The sequence below is a fragment of the Perna viridis genome, chromosome 13, assembly GCF_037379345.1.
Source record: "Perna viridis isolate PV_CMFRI_1.1 ecotype Kerala chromosome 13, ASM3737934v1, whole genome shotgun sequence".
Classification (NCBI taxonomy): Eukaryota; Metazoa; Mollusca; class Bivalvia; order Mytilida; family Mytilidae; genus Perna; species Perna viridis.
The window spans coordinates 35,562,209-35,579,508 of record NC_142457.1 but is presented as its reverse complement, the minus strand read 5'-3'; the positions used below and the strand labels follow the sequence as shown (position 1 = coordinate 35,579,508).

The window sequence follows — 17,300 nt, the reverse complement described above, 5'->3', positions numbered from 1 at the left end:
AGTAGCAGTCTTTGGAAGAATCATGCAAATTCTGAAATATGTGATACACCCCAAAAAGAACACACATTTTTATTTTATTATTCAGTCTCTTTATACGTCTATATAGTGAAATGTATAATAAATTATTTTCTGTTTTCTTGAGTTAAATTTTAAACAAAATATCAAAAATAAAATATGTAAGCTTTTCAACCATATATCTCATTTTGCACGATTCTTAGCCGGAGTACTACTTAAATGTATCTGTATCTTTAAACACCTTACACCAGTTCTAATATCCAAAAAGTAGTTTGATTCAAACAGCTTACAATTAACGAGGATAGGTCCTAAGCTACCATTCAAATGCATGGAGATTTGTCATTTACAGAGCGCTGATCTTAGTATTAAAAGAAAACAACTATTTTTGGATAACAGTACAAATAAAAATTAAGACGCATATATATTTCTACATAATAAAAATAATAAGAAAAGCATGGAGCAGAAGATTTTGAATTGGTACATGCGCTTTGTGATCCCGGAAGTAAACAATTAAATGCAGATCGGAAAATGAAACTAAAACGAGTCTGACGAACCCTATTACTACTGCTTCCATAAATTAACACATGAAATTTCATATGTTTTTTAAGTGAATTGAGCGAATTGAATTTGACAAAATTTACATTAAATTGGATAAATAGAGCCTTCATGTGATTTTCACGAAACTTGTCATGTGAAGGAGTAATCAAGGAAACCAAGGTTCTAGAGGTAATCAAAAGAATGTAATCAAGGGACAAAGATCAGACATAGAAAACAGACATACACAACAAAGAACATAAAGTAACTAAAATAACACATAAAAAGTAACTCGGACCCTACTAAAAATTGGGAACATGGACCAGGTGCACCGGTAGGGTAAGCGTCCTGTGCTTTATAACATAACCCTGTTCCACATTGTTAGAAATTAATGTTAAGTGAATATCAAGTGAAATTCACATTAATGACGTCTGAAGTTTACATAAATTATAGGCAAAACTCGACTCGCATTAATTTCACGTGATCAATATTTGTTGCATACAAATCTTTGTTTCCTTGTATATTATTTTTGTCTTTGAGTCCATTTTATCATAGAAGACAAACCTAGACCACATAAGCCAGACGAACGCACCTTTTACCGGGTTTTGGGTCATTGTAACAATTACGGTCTTAAGATACATTTTGTTCGAATTTCGAATTTCGATTATGATAAAACAAGGCTTTAAAGGTTTCGAGACTATGATGTTTTGCGTAAATCTTCGTTTTTATTTAGTTTGTACATTAAACAAGGTCTGAAGTAAAAGACTATCAATAAGTAAATATATATTTGTTTGCACCGGAATACAGCTATTTTCATTGTTTTCATTGACGCTTGATCATCATAGTGGTCGACTTCAATGAGTTTTTATATCCCCTCCAAGATTTCCAATTGACACCATCGGCATATGAACTATGATTTCCTCTAAGATACAATCCGTTTAAATTACTGGCGTGACATTCATTGTACCACCACCCGCCTTTGTAATGTCCAGCACAGTCGTTGTGCCATGAATCATTATCTTTGTCTTTTGTTGAAAACTTACTTCCATTGTGTGGATATGTCAAAGAGTCTCCTGAAGTACAAATATGATACAAAGAAATATGATGTTATATGATTGGTAGATAATTTGTAGGTATCAGATTCTATAGACTAATTTGGCGGCGAGTCGTCATTGACAAAGTCCCATGCGGGTCCGGGTGTCAAAAGAATAGGCCTGCAGCAGCGCTAAGCTTGTCGTCAAGTGCAAAATGGGGGAAAGAAAAGATCAGAAAAATGCATGTCAAAACCCACCGAACTGACAATATAATTTCACTCAAGGATGTTTCTTTTCTATTTGGAAAGACTGTTACGTATTTTATCTTTGCATAATCGGATTCATTCGTAAATTCTGCAAAAGAATGTTAAAAAAAGAAATGTTTGATGTAGTTATCTGCCCTTTAAATGCTCATTTAAAGTGCATTTCAATGGAATTTTATCGAAAAGACCAATATAATATGGAAAATCTTATTTTTTTTCTTGATTCTGATAGTGCAAATAGTCAAATTAAACTTTCCGAATGGTGTGGTTTTTTATACCATGTTTCATCCACTGCCTGATTCTTACTGAGTTTGACACTTAATAGTTAATAATTTGGTTTTTCACTTTTTACAACTTATTATCCTATTATTACCTGCATTCCCGGTGTATTCACTCACTTTGAGTTTATAACCACTACTCTCTGGTCCTACCGTAAACGTTCCATATTTTGCGTATTTTCTGTCAAGCTCGAAGTCTTCTAAATCAATCCTTAACATGTACGTTCCTTGTGACGTTATTTGGTGGATGTTGTCGTTTCCTGAAAGTGATATAGAAAAAAAAATAATAATAAACGACGACAATAATGAATTTTGGTTCTTAAATAAATTATATATTATGTTTATATTCTATTTTTATACCATTTATTGTGTATTGCGTGAACCACGTTTTGTAGGTGATTTCGCCAGATTATAAATGCATGTTGAAGTAACTATATCAGCCAACCGAGACAAAACTGACAAACAATCTCTTCATTTATTCGTAACTAAAATGAATACAAGAATGTTTCTAGCTCATTGATTAATGCAATCACAAGAAAGAAACCAAACAAAAACACAAAAAAAAAAACAAACAAACAAAACCAAACAAAACAAAAAAAAAAAAAAAAAAAAATAAATAAATAAAAACAAAACAATTGAAAAAAAATACGCACGGGTTCTACAAAGAGCAAAGGACGAATAAACGAACGGCAAGTCGACAAATAAAATATAAGAATAGGAGATGTGATATGTTTGTCAGTGAGACAGTCATCGACCAAAAAGCCAAGCACCGAAAAATAAAACGTCTGCAGGACACAACACCAACTTCAATTATGGGCAAACCAATACCTGAAAGCAAGCTGTATAAGGCCCTAAAATAAATGAAAATGAAACTATTTATAAAAGACGACAATCGACCTAATCTATAAAAAAACGTAAAACGAATTACAATGAACATAAAAAACAACGACTGCCACTGAAAAACAGTTTGCTGCTTTAGAACAGGCACCTAAAGTATGTTGCGGGTTAAACATGTTTGTGAGCGCTAAACCCTCTCCTAATCTGGGACAGTGGTGGGAAACTACAACAATACAACGAACTATAAAAATCTATTTAAATTCAAATAATGAGACAAAAGACAATCTGTATCTAGCTCGAGAGAGTACTCGCTCTGTAAGCTAGTTCAAAATTCAAAATCCACTGTTAAGCACATCTTGTTTACTAACACATAAATATCAATAACACACGTCCAACAGGATTTAATAAAATATATCATAAAATATCTAAGTAAAAGAGTAATCAAGGGAACCAAGATTCTGACAGAAACTAAAAGAACGCAATCCTGGGACAAAGACCAGATGGAGAAAATAGATACATACAACCAAGAACATAAAATAACTAAAATAATACAAAGTAACGGAAATAAATGCGCAACTCGGACTCTGCTATAACGGGAAACAGGGATCAGGTGTTTCGGTAAGGTAAGCGTTCTCTGCATTTCTAAAAACACCACCCGAGAATTGCTCATTAAGAGTCAAGTCCGGGGTAGACGAAAGAGGAAGGGAAAACTACGACACGTTGAACAAATCGGGTACAATGTTGTAGATGGATACACCAAAACGACCCACGAGTTCATGATGACGGCCATAAAACGTCTGTAGTGATGACTTCAAGTCCAGCGCAAGTGTCGTGGTAGAACGGCCAAGATAAAAGTCAATGACGTTCATGCGACGATTTACATAGTAATGTTACGTGAGACTCATAAATCTTGAACTTTGTGAAAGAACTATAAAACGCTAACGGCATACTAGAAAACATGGAATAGAGTACCAATGCAGTTGATCATAGAGTAGTCTGGATGTTTACACACAATATTTATTGAGAGCATCTAATAAAATATCTCATTAAAACAAGACCTGCATGCAAATGCCAAGATAAAAGTAATGATAGGAAGCTTAAGTAGGACGAAACGCAATTAATTAATATTTGATTCATTATCAAGATCCAATTAGAACCAATAAAATCATTAATTACATGATTTAACAATGATACGGTGGAGATTACCCTTACGGATAACTTTACCCAGATATTTTTTTTTCCAGACTTAAACTTTCGAGTTTTGTTACATGACCATAAAAAAAACTAGTATGTCAAATCACATTTTGTTTACGTTTCGACAAGTACAGCCAAACGTCAGCATCAAACTTTTCTATTTATGGCAGATATATTAAAATCTTAACAAATTTATAGTAACGAAAACTTTGACTCCAGTAATACAGAGATTTCGATTCAAAATAACGTTTTAAAGCCTTTCTAAAAATTAATCATATTTGAGGAAAAGCTAAACGATGTTAGGAAAATCTCAAATCGATATGCTTTACGAAACCCAAAACCAGGCGTTGATTTCACAAAAAGTCGTAAGTGTAAAATTGATCGTAAGTAATGAAGTCACAACCTGAAATATCTTTATGACGTCATAACTTACGATCAATTTCACACTTACGGCTTTTCATGAAATCGAGGTTAGATCATTAAATAACCAGTGATGTTTTATCTCCACTTTATTATTTATTTTTTTTATCTATTTCTCTAACCCTCTTTGCTGCTTTTTTGGTTCGCAAATTACTAATTACAAATTAGACATACTGGATGTACCTGCATAATTAAGACATTTCACATGCAGCCTCTGCGTGAGTAAGAAATAATTTGTACTTGAACACTAAAGCCGTTTGTGAGAAATAATATTGTACAAGCAATTTATGGCCTGTCTAAGTTGATTTTATGTAAGAATATAAGTCAATCATTCTAAGCCTTAATTAATTACAATGTTACATTAAAGCTTCGTCAGTTGAATATGGCTTCTTTGTGCAAACAAATTGTTTTCACTTACAATAACTTTGAAATTTTTATAAGAAATTTAAAGGTTTTAAAATAACTGGATTTTTTTCATTGAATGTTGTGCTTGACAAGGTGCAGCTTTCTGGTTGAGCATTTTTAATACAGTCCTACCGAGCCAAAACTCAGAGTGCAATGGTCCAAATCCGTATTTGTAAGAATCCCAATCTCTAAAGAAATTTACTGTTCCATCTTTGCGTCGCTGGATAACCTACGATTAATAAAACATCCTGGTTTATAGATTGTAGAGGACAATATGGAATTTTATGGACCCAAGGATCCGAAATCATATTGACTGAGGCTGTAACTTTAGTTAATATTGATTCCAGATGTCCATACTACCTCGTTTTGCCAATACAAAGGAGAACTGTAACCGTTCTTAAACCGTTCAATATAGAAAGGAAACTTATTTAATCAAGTTAGTATGACATTATGCATAAAGTGTCAGACTCTGTAAAAATCAGGCAATGGGTGAAAGATGGAATGAAAGTAACATGGCAATAAATAGGCCATAAAAATTTTAATCAAGCAATATCAGAAATTATGGAATGGCATTGTTTATCATTTCGTACAAGGACAATTTTGGAATAGAATAGATGTTTTTGTGATAACAATTTTAACTACAACCCATTATAAAATCTAACTTAAATTCGTAATTACCGAAACTATATAAAGAAGATGTAAATTTTTGATGGAGGTCTACATATACCAGGCTTTTATCTTAAAATAAAAAATAAAAACAAACAAACAAAAAAAAAAAAAAAAAACAAAGGCGCATTCCATTCACCAAATATACCAATCAGTATTCCATTCAACATATATACCAATTAGTATTCCATTTAACCAGTTTTCACTGCCAGTTGGTTATTCGGAATATTTTTGAACTTATCATCATGATAACAAGCAACATTCATTAGTCACATTTTCAAACCTAACTGAATTATTCAACATACGGTCCATCCGCCTTCATCTGTATCCATGTCACAGAACGCCCCGAAACCTGAAGAATCATCAGGATAAATTGTGTAAACTCCACTCCGACTTCTTTTATCTAACTCACTACAGTCCGTGGGCCTTTGTGCTGAAAAACCTGTAAATTCTTAAAATATAATCTATAAACTACTACACTGTCTATGAATCAGGCAAAACATATATAAAATGCGGCACAACAAAAACACACAGATTTGATTGTACTATCCAAATATTTATACCTCAAAACATCCAGAAATTACCATCAAAATATTTGAAAAAATGCCTTATTTAAATATTGAAAGGGGAAATGTAGTTCAAATGCAACACGAAACAAATAGCGGTATTTGTTTCCCCAAACTTTTCCCTATATCAGCATTAAAAATATCTACGTCATGGATGCTTTGGGGTATATTTAAATAACTTTTCGGTTGTTTTCTTAGATGTATTCAATATACCATAGGCAAAAAATGACCGAATTGTAAATACCGATGTGCTGTCCATTGTCTGCTTTTCTTGCGGAATGGTATTTATGTGTTTTTTTTTTTTTTTTTTTTTTTTTTTTTTTTTTGCAATCGCTGTTTGTTTTACTGATTATATATAAAAAGAACTTGTCTTTTGAATTATCAAAGAGAAGTTTTTGTTTCTTATGACTGTCCTCCAACCAACCATGTATATTTTAGCTTCAACCACTCCAACCAACCATGTATATATTAGCATCAACCAGTCCAACCAACCGTGTATATATTAGCTTGGTGGACATTTTAATCATCAGGAACACCTATACATAACATGTATAATGTTTATTCTAATATAAGATGCTTAAAAGGTCTTAATACCAGAGCAGAGGTAAAACGGTGATAACATATAATGCGGTTATATTTCTTTTGAAGTCAACCGTGCTATAATCATCTATGGTTAGGACAATGCACCGCCAGGAAGAGCACTAACTTCCGAGCAGGCTATTTCTATTTCTATATCACGTATAATAACTGGCAGCCAAGTCATTCTAAATAGAATATTTATCTACCCTTGTTGGTTTAATTGTGCCAAAATGAATTATTTTTGTAAATGAAATGCTTAGGATAAACGACTTTGAAATTCTTTTACTTCCAAAATCATTATTCATGGCATTCGTTTTTGTCTTTTTTCGTAGATGCCAATTCTGGTTCCACAGTTACAGCAAAATAGTTTACTGTTCTTCCTTATCACATAAAACTGTTTGATACTAACACGATGAAAGCTAGGCCAGCTGTTCTACGATGAACTGCCCTTTCACAATTGTGAATCCATGTATGCCTTATTATTTGTTTACATCAAGGATACCATAAACATTGTCAAAAGAATGTGTGAAGACAATAATCATCGTATATACTAATGTAATTTCATGTACTTGTGTATATTTGTTGAACTAACAGGTAAATTGACCACAATCTTTATGCTTTGTGTGATTTGGTCAGCAAAATTAACATAGCACATTGATTGATTAATTATTGTTTCACATCCTATGTCAGACGAATTTAAGAACGATTAGCACTGCTTTCTACTAATCCAACAAGCTATTCCGGATTTTTATTGTACCAACTCACAGAAGCAGGTAGGCATGTCATCCCACTATGACGTATTGTTATGATTCAGAACCAACCAATCGTCACTCTATCCCCAAAATACCATATGCTTAGTAGAAAAGCGGTTACTGTCAATTTTGAAGTCTTTGTTATGACTCGTCGGGGTTCAAACCAACGATCTTCAGACGAGCACGCTGAGACCTCTGAGGCGGTTAACGACATGCCACAGACGAGCACGCTGAGACCTCAGAGGCGGTTAACGACATGCCACAGACGAGCACGCTGAGACCACTGAGGCGGTTAACGACATGCCACAGACGAGCACGCTGAGACCTCAGAGGCGGTTAACGACATGCCACAGACGAGCACGCTGAGACCTCTGAGGCGGTTAACGACATGCCATAGACGAGCACGATGAGACCTCTGAGGCGGTTAACGACATGCCATAGACGAGCACGATGAGACCTCTGAGGCGGTTAACGACATGCCACAGACGAGCACGCTGAGACCTCTGAGGCGGTTAACGACATGCCACAGACGAGCACGATGAGACCTCTGAGGCGGTTAACGACATGCCACAGACGAGCACGCTGAGACCTCTGAGACGGTTAACGACATGCCACAGACGAGCACGCTGAGACCTCTGAGGCGGTTAACGACATGCCACAGACGAGCACGCTGAGACCTCTGAGGCGGTTAACGACATGCCATAGACGAGCACGCTGAGACCTCAGAGGCGGTTAACGACATGCCACAGACGAGCACGCTGAGACCTCAGAGGCGGTTAACGACATGCCACAGACGAGCACGCTGAGACCTCTGAGGCGGTTAACGACATGCCACAGACGAGCACGCTGAGACCTCAGAGGCGGTTAACGACATGCCACAGACGAGCACGCTGAGACCTCTGAGGCGGTTAACGACATGCCACAGACGAGCACGCTGAGACCTCTGAGGCGGTTAACGACATGCCATAGACGAGCACGCTGAGACCTCAGAGGCGGTTAACGACATGCCACAGACGAGCACGCTGAGACCTCAGAGGCGGTTAACGACATGCCACAGACGAGCACGCTGAGACCTCTGAGGCGGTTAACGACATGCCACAGACGAGCACGCTGAGACCTCTGAGGCGGTTAACGACATGCCACAGACGAGCACGCTGGGACCTCTGAGGCGGTTAACGACATGCCATAGACGAGCACGCTGAGACCTCTGAGGCGGTTAACGACATGCTCTATGAGCGACCTAACGTCATCACTACAGTCGTGAACTCGTGGATCGTTACGGTGTATCCATCTGTACCATTAAAACTGATTTGTTCAACGTGTCATAGTTTCCTCTTCCGTCTATCCTGGACTTGACTCTTTATTGGCAACTCGATGGGGGTTTCTAGAAAATCTGAAGACGCTTACCCTGCCGATGCACCCGGTTCATGCTCCCAGTTTTTAGTGGAGTCCAAGTTTCTCATTTCCTTTTGTTACTTTGTATGTATTATTTTGGTTATTTTGTGGTTTTTTTTGTTTTTTTTGTGTGAGTCTGTTTTCCATGTTTAATCTTTGTCCTTGGATCACATTCTTTTGATTTCTGCTGGAATCATGGTTCCCTTAAGTACTCTTAAATGCGCATGTCACAATTTCACAGACCTTTTAGCATGATAGACCACATCTGGTTAGGTCTATTTTTATTGACAGCTTCTTAATGATTTAAAATAATTTATTTGAGCATCCATCAGTCTTATTATTATGGTATTTAAAATTTGAATCAAGCTCAACATAAAACCTAATTATACCTTTAAATAATAGGGCATGTAAGTCTCGTTCTAGTTTCATTTTATTAACAGGAATATCCGATATAGAACGTATTGAAAACCGAAGACCGATCTGTATTTTATAGTTTACTTCCGGGTACTCCGCTGTATAACAATGTAAAATCTTCTAGTTTATGTATTTTCTTACTACATTTATCATGTAAAAATAGTTATTTTTCATTTTTATCGGTATTTTTTACACAGAAAGTTTTTTGCCCTTAACACTGAACTCAACGCTCTCTAAATGACAAATCTCTATGCTTTTAAATAGTAGATTAGAACCCATTCTCGTGAAATCACGGGGTCACATGACGAGACTTACATACCCTATACAAACCTTGTTTTGGTGTCCGAAGTTCCGATTTCAATTTTTCCATTGCTTTAAATACTGTTTCAACACTTTCATTTAAAGAAGAAGCAACCTGTACCTTCACTACGTGGTCTATATAATCTTTGATAATCAGTAATATCAATATTTGCCGTCAGTGGTGCCGCTATTTTATCCACGAGTGGCAATGGAATACTACTGATATTTCTCACGGTAGCACCTGTTGAAACCATTGTTGAGAAAAACACAACAAAGACGATAATCACACCCATGGTTACTCCTAAACGTTTCTGGAGTAGCTGTTAGTGTAATACAGAATTATTGATACAAACAGTAGGAAGTGATTGTGTTTTGAGGTGTTGGCAGATGATTAATGATTATAATTAAGTTATTTTGACTACGTTCCTCAGTAAATGTCATATATTATGTATTAAGTAGCTGTCTTTCTAAGAATCATGCAAAATCTGAAAAATGTGATACACCCCAAAAAAAGGCTACATATTTTCATGTTGCAATTAAGTTGTTTTATGGGTCTATATTATGAAATGTACAATTATTCATTCCAATCTGTCTGCTCTTAGGAGATAATCAACATTGAAAATCCAATAGATTCTATTGTATTTGAATGTCATTTACAGAGTTATCTCCTTTACTTTCGAATTCTACAGTGCATTCTACACAATTTTTATCTCCTATGACCACGGGTTATATGAAAAAAACAAATGTTAATTTCTGTTTACTAAAGCATTGTAAACAAAATATCAAAAATAAAAATATGTAGGCTTTCCAACCATGTAAGTCATTTTGCATGATTCTTAGCTGGAGTGCTACTTAAGTAATTATGCAAGAATCTTGGTCGGTGAGGTTAGTATTTATGTAAGAATGTTGGTCGGTAAGGCAAATATCTATGTAAGAATCTTCGTTGAAGAGGAAAAAATACAAGAAAATGGATGGATATGGTTAAACTCTACAAGTTCACCACCAGAAAACCTAAGTCCCAAAATGGTACACACCACCAGAACGATAACAATTCTTCAAAGTCAAATTAAAAAGTAACATAACGTTGAAAAAGTAAAAACCTACCTGCTTTTGCTTTTTTGTGGCATCGATATTAATAAAATGCAGTATCATATTTGCACACTTAACCGCGATGTTTGAGGGCCTTCGTACACAAGCTCAGGAACAACGTCTGACATTCGAATTTCGCACTAAACGGCTCCGCAAGCCCTCTCGGAACATCCTACAATTTGTAAAGTCGGGAACAATTAAATGATTTTAAGCGACATTATTCGATTTTCTTCCTGTCTGCAGTAAAGTTACAGAAGAAACGAACGTGCTTTATGGAATTTTAAGGAGGTAGGCCTAGGGTAAGGGACATAACACATGAAATCACTGATATGTTTGTCATATTCAATTTCACCAAAGCATGTGAAGTTTCATTTGAAACAGAATGAAATCAGTACAGGTTACTTTGATGCTTACAATGCTGAATACAGACGTTCCAATGATTTGTAAGGGTTTTGTCCCTTACCCTAGGTCTACCTCCTTAAAGGGGGATTAGAGCATTAAAATGGAAAACAATTCATGTTAATGTGCAAGTGAACGTCATTGTTTATAATCTTGCCATTTGCACCAAAACCTTGTTTTACCTGGACATTTTATGATATATGTTCACTAAATCATGTTCTACACGTTTTTGAGTAATCAAGGGAACCAAGGTTATAGCGGTAATCAAAAGAATGTAATCCAGGGACAAAGACCAGATATGGAATACAGACATACACAACAAAGAACATAAAGTAACTAAAATCATACATACAAAGTAAAAAGCAAATGAGCAACTCGAACTCCACTTAAAACTGGGAGCATGGACCAGGTGCGCCCCATCGTTTATTTGTCTGTAGTTCATTGGTTGTCTTTGCTTTTTTATGTGCGTTTTTATTTGTTTCACGTTGTTTTCTTTTGATTAGATTGATTTTCGTCTTTTATGAATATCTTCACTTCGTTTATGGTGAGACCTTTTACAATTTGCTATACGGTATGGGTTTTGCCCATCATTGATGGTTTGGTGACCTGCAAAAGTTCAATTGTTCATTGCGTGGCTTTTAGTGTATAACTGTCGGATTTCATTCATACCACATCTCCTATTTATACCAAGATGTTGCGAAAATTATATGTCTGTCACAGTAACAAATACTTTAAACATAATTTCAAATACATTTTGGGTTTTATACAGCTTCATAAAAATATAAGGACTTGCATATCCAACAGATGTAAGAGTTCTGGATATGAAAAACGGCAGTCTTATTTATTGAAACAAGACCCACGTAAATCCATGCAATCACAACAAATATGATGATTCAAAATCAATCATGGTTGAAGTCAGACTAATTGATACCATAAAAAGGCTATACATTTTGATGGTTGTTATTAGGTTTGTTTGTAAATTTGTCCTTATGAGATTTTTCATTCCAATCTGTCTGGTCTTTCTCATCCAAAATCCACTACTTTCTATGGCATTTTAGTGTCATTTATAGAGGTATTTACCTGAATCTTGAAATTCAATGATACATTTTATATAATTTATATCTCCTAAGACCGAGATGGATATGTAAAACAGCATATTAATATTGTCAGTTACTCAAATAAATCATACTCATTTTTGTAACGTTTAAAAACGCGTCGTAACTATGTACCCTTTGTAACGTTTAAAAACGCGTCGTAACTATGTACCCTTTGTAATGTCACGTAATTATATGTATGAGCTAGTATACATTACGTTTTTGAGTTGAATACACAATTTCAGAGAGCTACATATACGTCTTTGTTACTCCTGTTTTACACAGTTTAAAACAGTTAATATATCCGCGACATTGGTGCCGTGACCAAACGGCTGACGAAAATGACGAAAAAGAAATCCATACGAGTAGGACATTGAGGACAAGTCACAAAGTTGATATAGAAAATTCATGAGGAGTTGTAGAATCCAAAGGAGCAACAGGGAGAAATTGAAATTTGTGTGAGACTTTAAAGAAGGAAAGAAACATTCTTTCCAAATTAGATAGTGAGGAAACTAAGAATGATTCTATAGAGACGGAGATAAAAGAAGTAGACAGGTATGATCTTGACATGGACCGTATTCTTATTGAAGTCAAAAACACATTTAGTCACAATAACAACAGTAAACCAAACATACACAAATATACATGTACCAAGTCAACAGAATCATAATCCCAGTAGAGAATTATTACATGTATTAGCTGAGTATACATTACGTTTTTGAGTTTTAGAGAGCGACATATACGTCTTTGTTATTCTACTTTTACGAAGTTTAAAACAGTCAATATATTCACGACAAATATCCGTTTACTGTAACGTTACAAACAGAATATCAATACTTAAAATATGTGAGCTTTCCACCCATGCATAACATTTGGCATGAAATGAAGATGGAGTGCTACTTGAACCCCCTTATACTGACGTAAAGGTCCACTAATCTTCTGAAATTAATCAATCTAATAAATACCTGTATGGGTTACAAGTAAAACAAAAAGTAAATACCAACTTCGTGTTAAGTCTTGAACTTGAGTTTTTCGTTTGTAAAATATAAGATTAAAATTATACTATCTTGGCGACATTACACATTTTTATGTCGCCTAAATATTTTGTAACACAGCAATTTACGTTTAAAAGGCTGTCCGTGCAAACATCAGGCAGATCTTATGATATTGGTGGCACAGGGTAAATTTTATCCCATTGCATGTTTGTTCCAATGTAATGGGTATATCATATGTTTGTCAAATAATGTAATGTGTGTTAAAAGTCGACAAAGGATAGCTCAGAACATACTTTTATTTAAAATTCCCTAACCAAAACAAACAAATTTTGCTCAAATTAATTTCCCTTAATTTAATGAATTCCAATGCATTCTCTTTAATCATCTTTGAGGAAGGATGCATTTGTATTTTAAAATGGATAGAAAAAAAGAAAACAAAATCTGTCACGTGAAACTAACTACCTTGTTTTTCCATGGACTCCTTCTTAGTATTATACTAATTTTTTCTTGAATTTAATAAACATTTTGAAAATCTTTTATCGAGTCGGTATTATGATTCATAATTAAGTGTAACTGTTCGTAAGAATCAGGCAAAATTGGAAAAATCAGAAACATGCATATCAAAACCCCACCGATCTGACAATGTAATACCACTCAAGGATGCTTTCTCTAACTGAAAAGACCATTATTTGATCTCTGCATCATTGGATTTGCTCAGAAATGTTTCAATGGAATCTTAGAAAGATGAAGTTTTTGACAGATGTATCTGCATTTGCATTTGATATAGTCATTTTCAGTACATTTCAATGGTCCGACATGATATGGAAAATCTTGTCTGTTTTCCCTGATTCTGATGCTGCAATTAGTCAAATTACACTAACAAAATTATGTTTTTTTTTTGTCATACCATGTTTCACCTACTGCCTGATTCTTACAGGGACTGACACTTAAACTTTGCATTTAAGGGTTCCTAGGGTTGGCTTACCTTTTGTTAGAATACGTTGTTATATTTTTTATACCATGTTTCACCTACTGCCTGATTGTTACAGGGACTGACACTTTAACTTTGCATTTAAGGGTTCCAAGGGTTGGCTTACCTTTCGTCAGAATACGTTGTTATGTTTTTTTTTTTCATACCATGTTTCACCTACTGCCTGATTCTTACAGGGATTGACACTTAAACTTTGCATTTAAGGATTCCTAGGGTTGGCATACCTTTTGTTAGAATACGTTGTAAATTATATGCAAACGACGGGAAAACATGAGCAAAATATATTCTTACAGTTTGATGATTTCTTATTTAGTCAAAGATATACATTATATACTTAAACCCCCTCCTTTTCTCTGAAAACTTTTTTTTTGATATACAAGGAATGAAGCCTCAGTGCTTTATTTATTTTGAAATTAGTAATATAGCGAACTTTTATAAACATGATAAATAGCATCTGATGCTTTAATTCTGTTCTGTTTTAATGACTTTAGTGGTGGGTATTGTAAGTTGTTGGGGCATGTGGCCAAAATACCATGCATACAAAAATGGATAGCACCAAAAAAATGCAAATGCAATCAAAACCTGAATTCAATTTTAGTATCAAAACGATATTTTGACGAAGAAATATTAATGAAAACTTCATTACTAATTTGCAATCAAATTCAATTTCTTTCATATTTGGAGATGGGTATTAAATTCGTTATCCTTGATAAGATTAAATAAATTCCCACAGGTATTTGTATTTGTAATTCATTGTAGAATTTAATCTTATTTTTGTTAGTGCAAATTTGTCGTTGGGCTTCATATGACTGACATCGTTTAGCTTCATATGAATTATGCATTTGCTGTTATCGCTTTGCAACCTTATGTAATTGAAAACATTTAACTATTATAGGACGTTGTGTTGAATTCCAGATCCTTATCTCATTAAGTTTTCTTTTTTTTTATAAATAGTTCTTCTGGCCAATAATTGATATTTTACAAAATTCATGTACTTGTAAACGTCATGTTTTATGACAATTTGGGATGAGGGTAAGGAATGATAATTAAGGGGCATTGTAAGAATGGATACAAGGGGGATTAGGAATAAGGAAGGGAATTGTATGAGGGGATGCGGGGATTAGAAACGAGGAGAGGCATTGCATGAGGGGACGGGGGATTAGGAATAAGGATGAGCATTGTATGAAGGAAGTGTGGATTAGGAATGAGGATGAGCATTGTATGAGGGAAGTGGGGATTAGGAATGAGGAGAGGCAGTGTATGAGGGGACTGGGGATTAGGAATGAGGAGAGGCATTGTATGATGGAAGTGTGGATTAGGAATGAGGAGGGGGCATTTTGTAAGGGGATGCATGGAGGATTAGGAAGGAAGAGAGGCATTGTATGAGGGGAGTAGAGATTATAAGAATGAGGAGGGGCATTGTGTCAGGGGAGTTCGGATAAGGAATGAGAAGGAGCATTGTATCAGAGGAGTGGGGATTATAGGAATGAGGAGGGGCATTGTGTCAGGGGAGTGGGATTAGGAATGAGGAGGGGCATTGTACGAGGGGATGCATAGGGATTATGTTTTAGGAGGGGCATTGTATTAGGGGAGTAGGATTAGGAATAAGGAGGGGCATTGTATATGGGCAGTCGGGATTTGGAATAAGGAGGGCATTGTATGAGAGGAGTGGAGATTAGGAATGAGGAGGGGCATTGAATGAGGGGATGCATTGGTGATTAGAAATGAGGATTGGCATTGTATAAGGGGATGGAGATTTTGAATGTTGAAAATGGTCAAATCAGTTTTAAAAATCACAAAAACAAAAACAACCCCTTCCAAAAAAAAAAAATAAAATATAAAAAAATAAAACAAAAAAAAAAACAAACAAACAAACAAACAATAGTTTAAAAATTTGCAAAATGTCAATATGTAACAAAGAACATTGAATGATAGGAAGCAGTATACTTCAAAAACTTGGTATGTGAAAGATATGGAACAGTCTATGGAGAGAAAAGAAAATTTGTAATGTTTTTTGGAAAGTAATGGAATTGTGGATAAATGTTATATTTGAATATTTGAAATGTTGAAATGTAGTTTGGAAGGAAACCGGACATTTCGGTCCGCGGACAACTCGGCCCAGGACCACTCGGACCGTGTCTCTGGATCAGGATTTCGAATATAAGTGGCCGAGTGGGGTCATCGCTGCTCGTGATAGGATTGTTTTTATATAATTAAATGAAAAGAATACTTAAATAAATAAATTTTGAATGATGTCATAATGAAAAAGTTGCATTTAATCAAAAACCAACATTTCACTTTGAGAAAGGATGCATTTATGATATAAAATAGATGAACATTATTTAAAGAAAAAAAATATTTCATGTGTCTACCACTGCCTGGGTTTTGCTTGGACACCCTCTTAAGGAGGTAGGCCTAAGGTAAGGGACATAACTCTTGAAATCAGTGATATGTATCATATTCAATTTCACCAAAGCGTTTAAAGCTTTCCGTTGAAAAAGTGTCCAAGTTACTTTGATGCTTACATGAGATTGATGGTGAATACAAACCCTCCAGTGATTTGAAAGAGTTGTGTCCCTTACCTTAGGTCTACCACCTTTACATGTACATTTACTTTTTGAACACGTATTTTACTTTTTTGTTTATTTCGATTTATCTTTTTTCAGAAAAATGGGAATAAATAATATAGACGTATGTCTATCGTTTTGCAAATTTCTATCTTTAATTTTAAAATTCAATAAAAGACGTTAAATTTCATATTACGTACATAAATAGTTCAAATAACATTTTATTAAAACAATGCAACTCTTTTTACAGTAACATCACTCTTAAACCTTTCTGAACTGTAAAACGTGTTTGGTTTAGAGAGGTAGTCAGTTTAGAAGGCGTTCGGTTTACCAAGGTAAAAAAAACATTCGAATTGAAAAAATGCACTAGTTTAGATAGGTTGTCAGTAAAATCAGGTTTTACTTGACTGTCTGTGACATCAAGTACACTAGTAAATTACATCAAAGACGATCAAGCAACAAATAAATATTATCTTCCAATATAAAAAAGAGGAAGAATAAAAAAAAAGAGAA

At 34.9% G+C, this 17,300-nt stretch overlaps 1 protein-coding gene across 3 annotated transcripts; it reads right to left on the bottom strand.

Moving 5' to 3' along the window:
* Window positions 1–1,319: 1,319 nt before the first annotated feature.
* Window positions 1,320–9,996, bottom strand: LOC148600628 (ficolin-2-like). Of its 3 annotated transcripts, none has more exons than XM_088558511.1 (5): window positions 9,774–9,996; window positions 5,952–6,088; window positions 5,113–5,209; window positions 2,220–2,384; window positions 1,320–1,622 (listed from the first exon to the last, which is right to left on the bottom strand). In XM_088558511.1, exons 1-5 carry the CDS (start codon window positions 9,943–9,945, stop codon window positions 1,372–1,374), a joined length of 822 nt encoding a protein of 273 aa, XP_088414637.1. In that variant the 5' UTR covers window positions 9,946–9,996; the 3' UTR covers window positions 1,320–1,371. The 3 variants fall into 3 exon arrangements, with proteins under 3 accessions (XP_088414637.1, XP_088414638.1, XP_088414639.1); XM_088558512.1 differs by having other exon boundaries at window positions 5,952–6,079; window positions 9,774–9,995; XM_088558513.1 differs by having other exon boundaries at window positions 5,952–6,079; window positions 9,683–9,825.
* Window positions 9,997–17,300: the final 7,304 nt, after the last annotated feature.

What these genes read in the sequence shown, in the direction of transcription:
- LOC148600628 (XM_088558511.1), bottom strand. Translation starts at nt 9,945, where the DNA reads ATGGGTGTGATTATCGTCTTTGTTGTGTTTTTCTCAACAATGGTTTCA. An exon ending in GCACTCTGAGTTTTGGCTCG is followed by an intron (nt 2,385 to 5,112) that starts GTAGGACTGTAT and finishes TATCACTTTCAG; the next exon opens with GAAACGACAACATCCACCAA. An exon ending in TGAATACACCGGGAATGCAG is followed by an intron (nt 1,623 to 2,219) that starts GTAATAATAGGA and finishes TTTGTACTTCAG; the next exon opens with GAGACTCTTTGACATATCCA.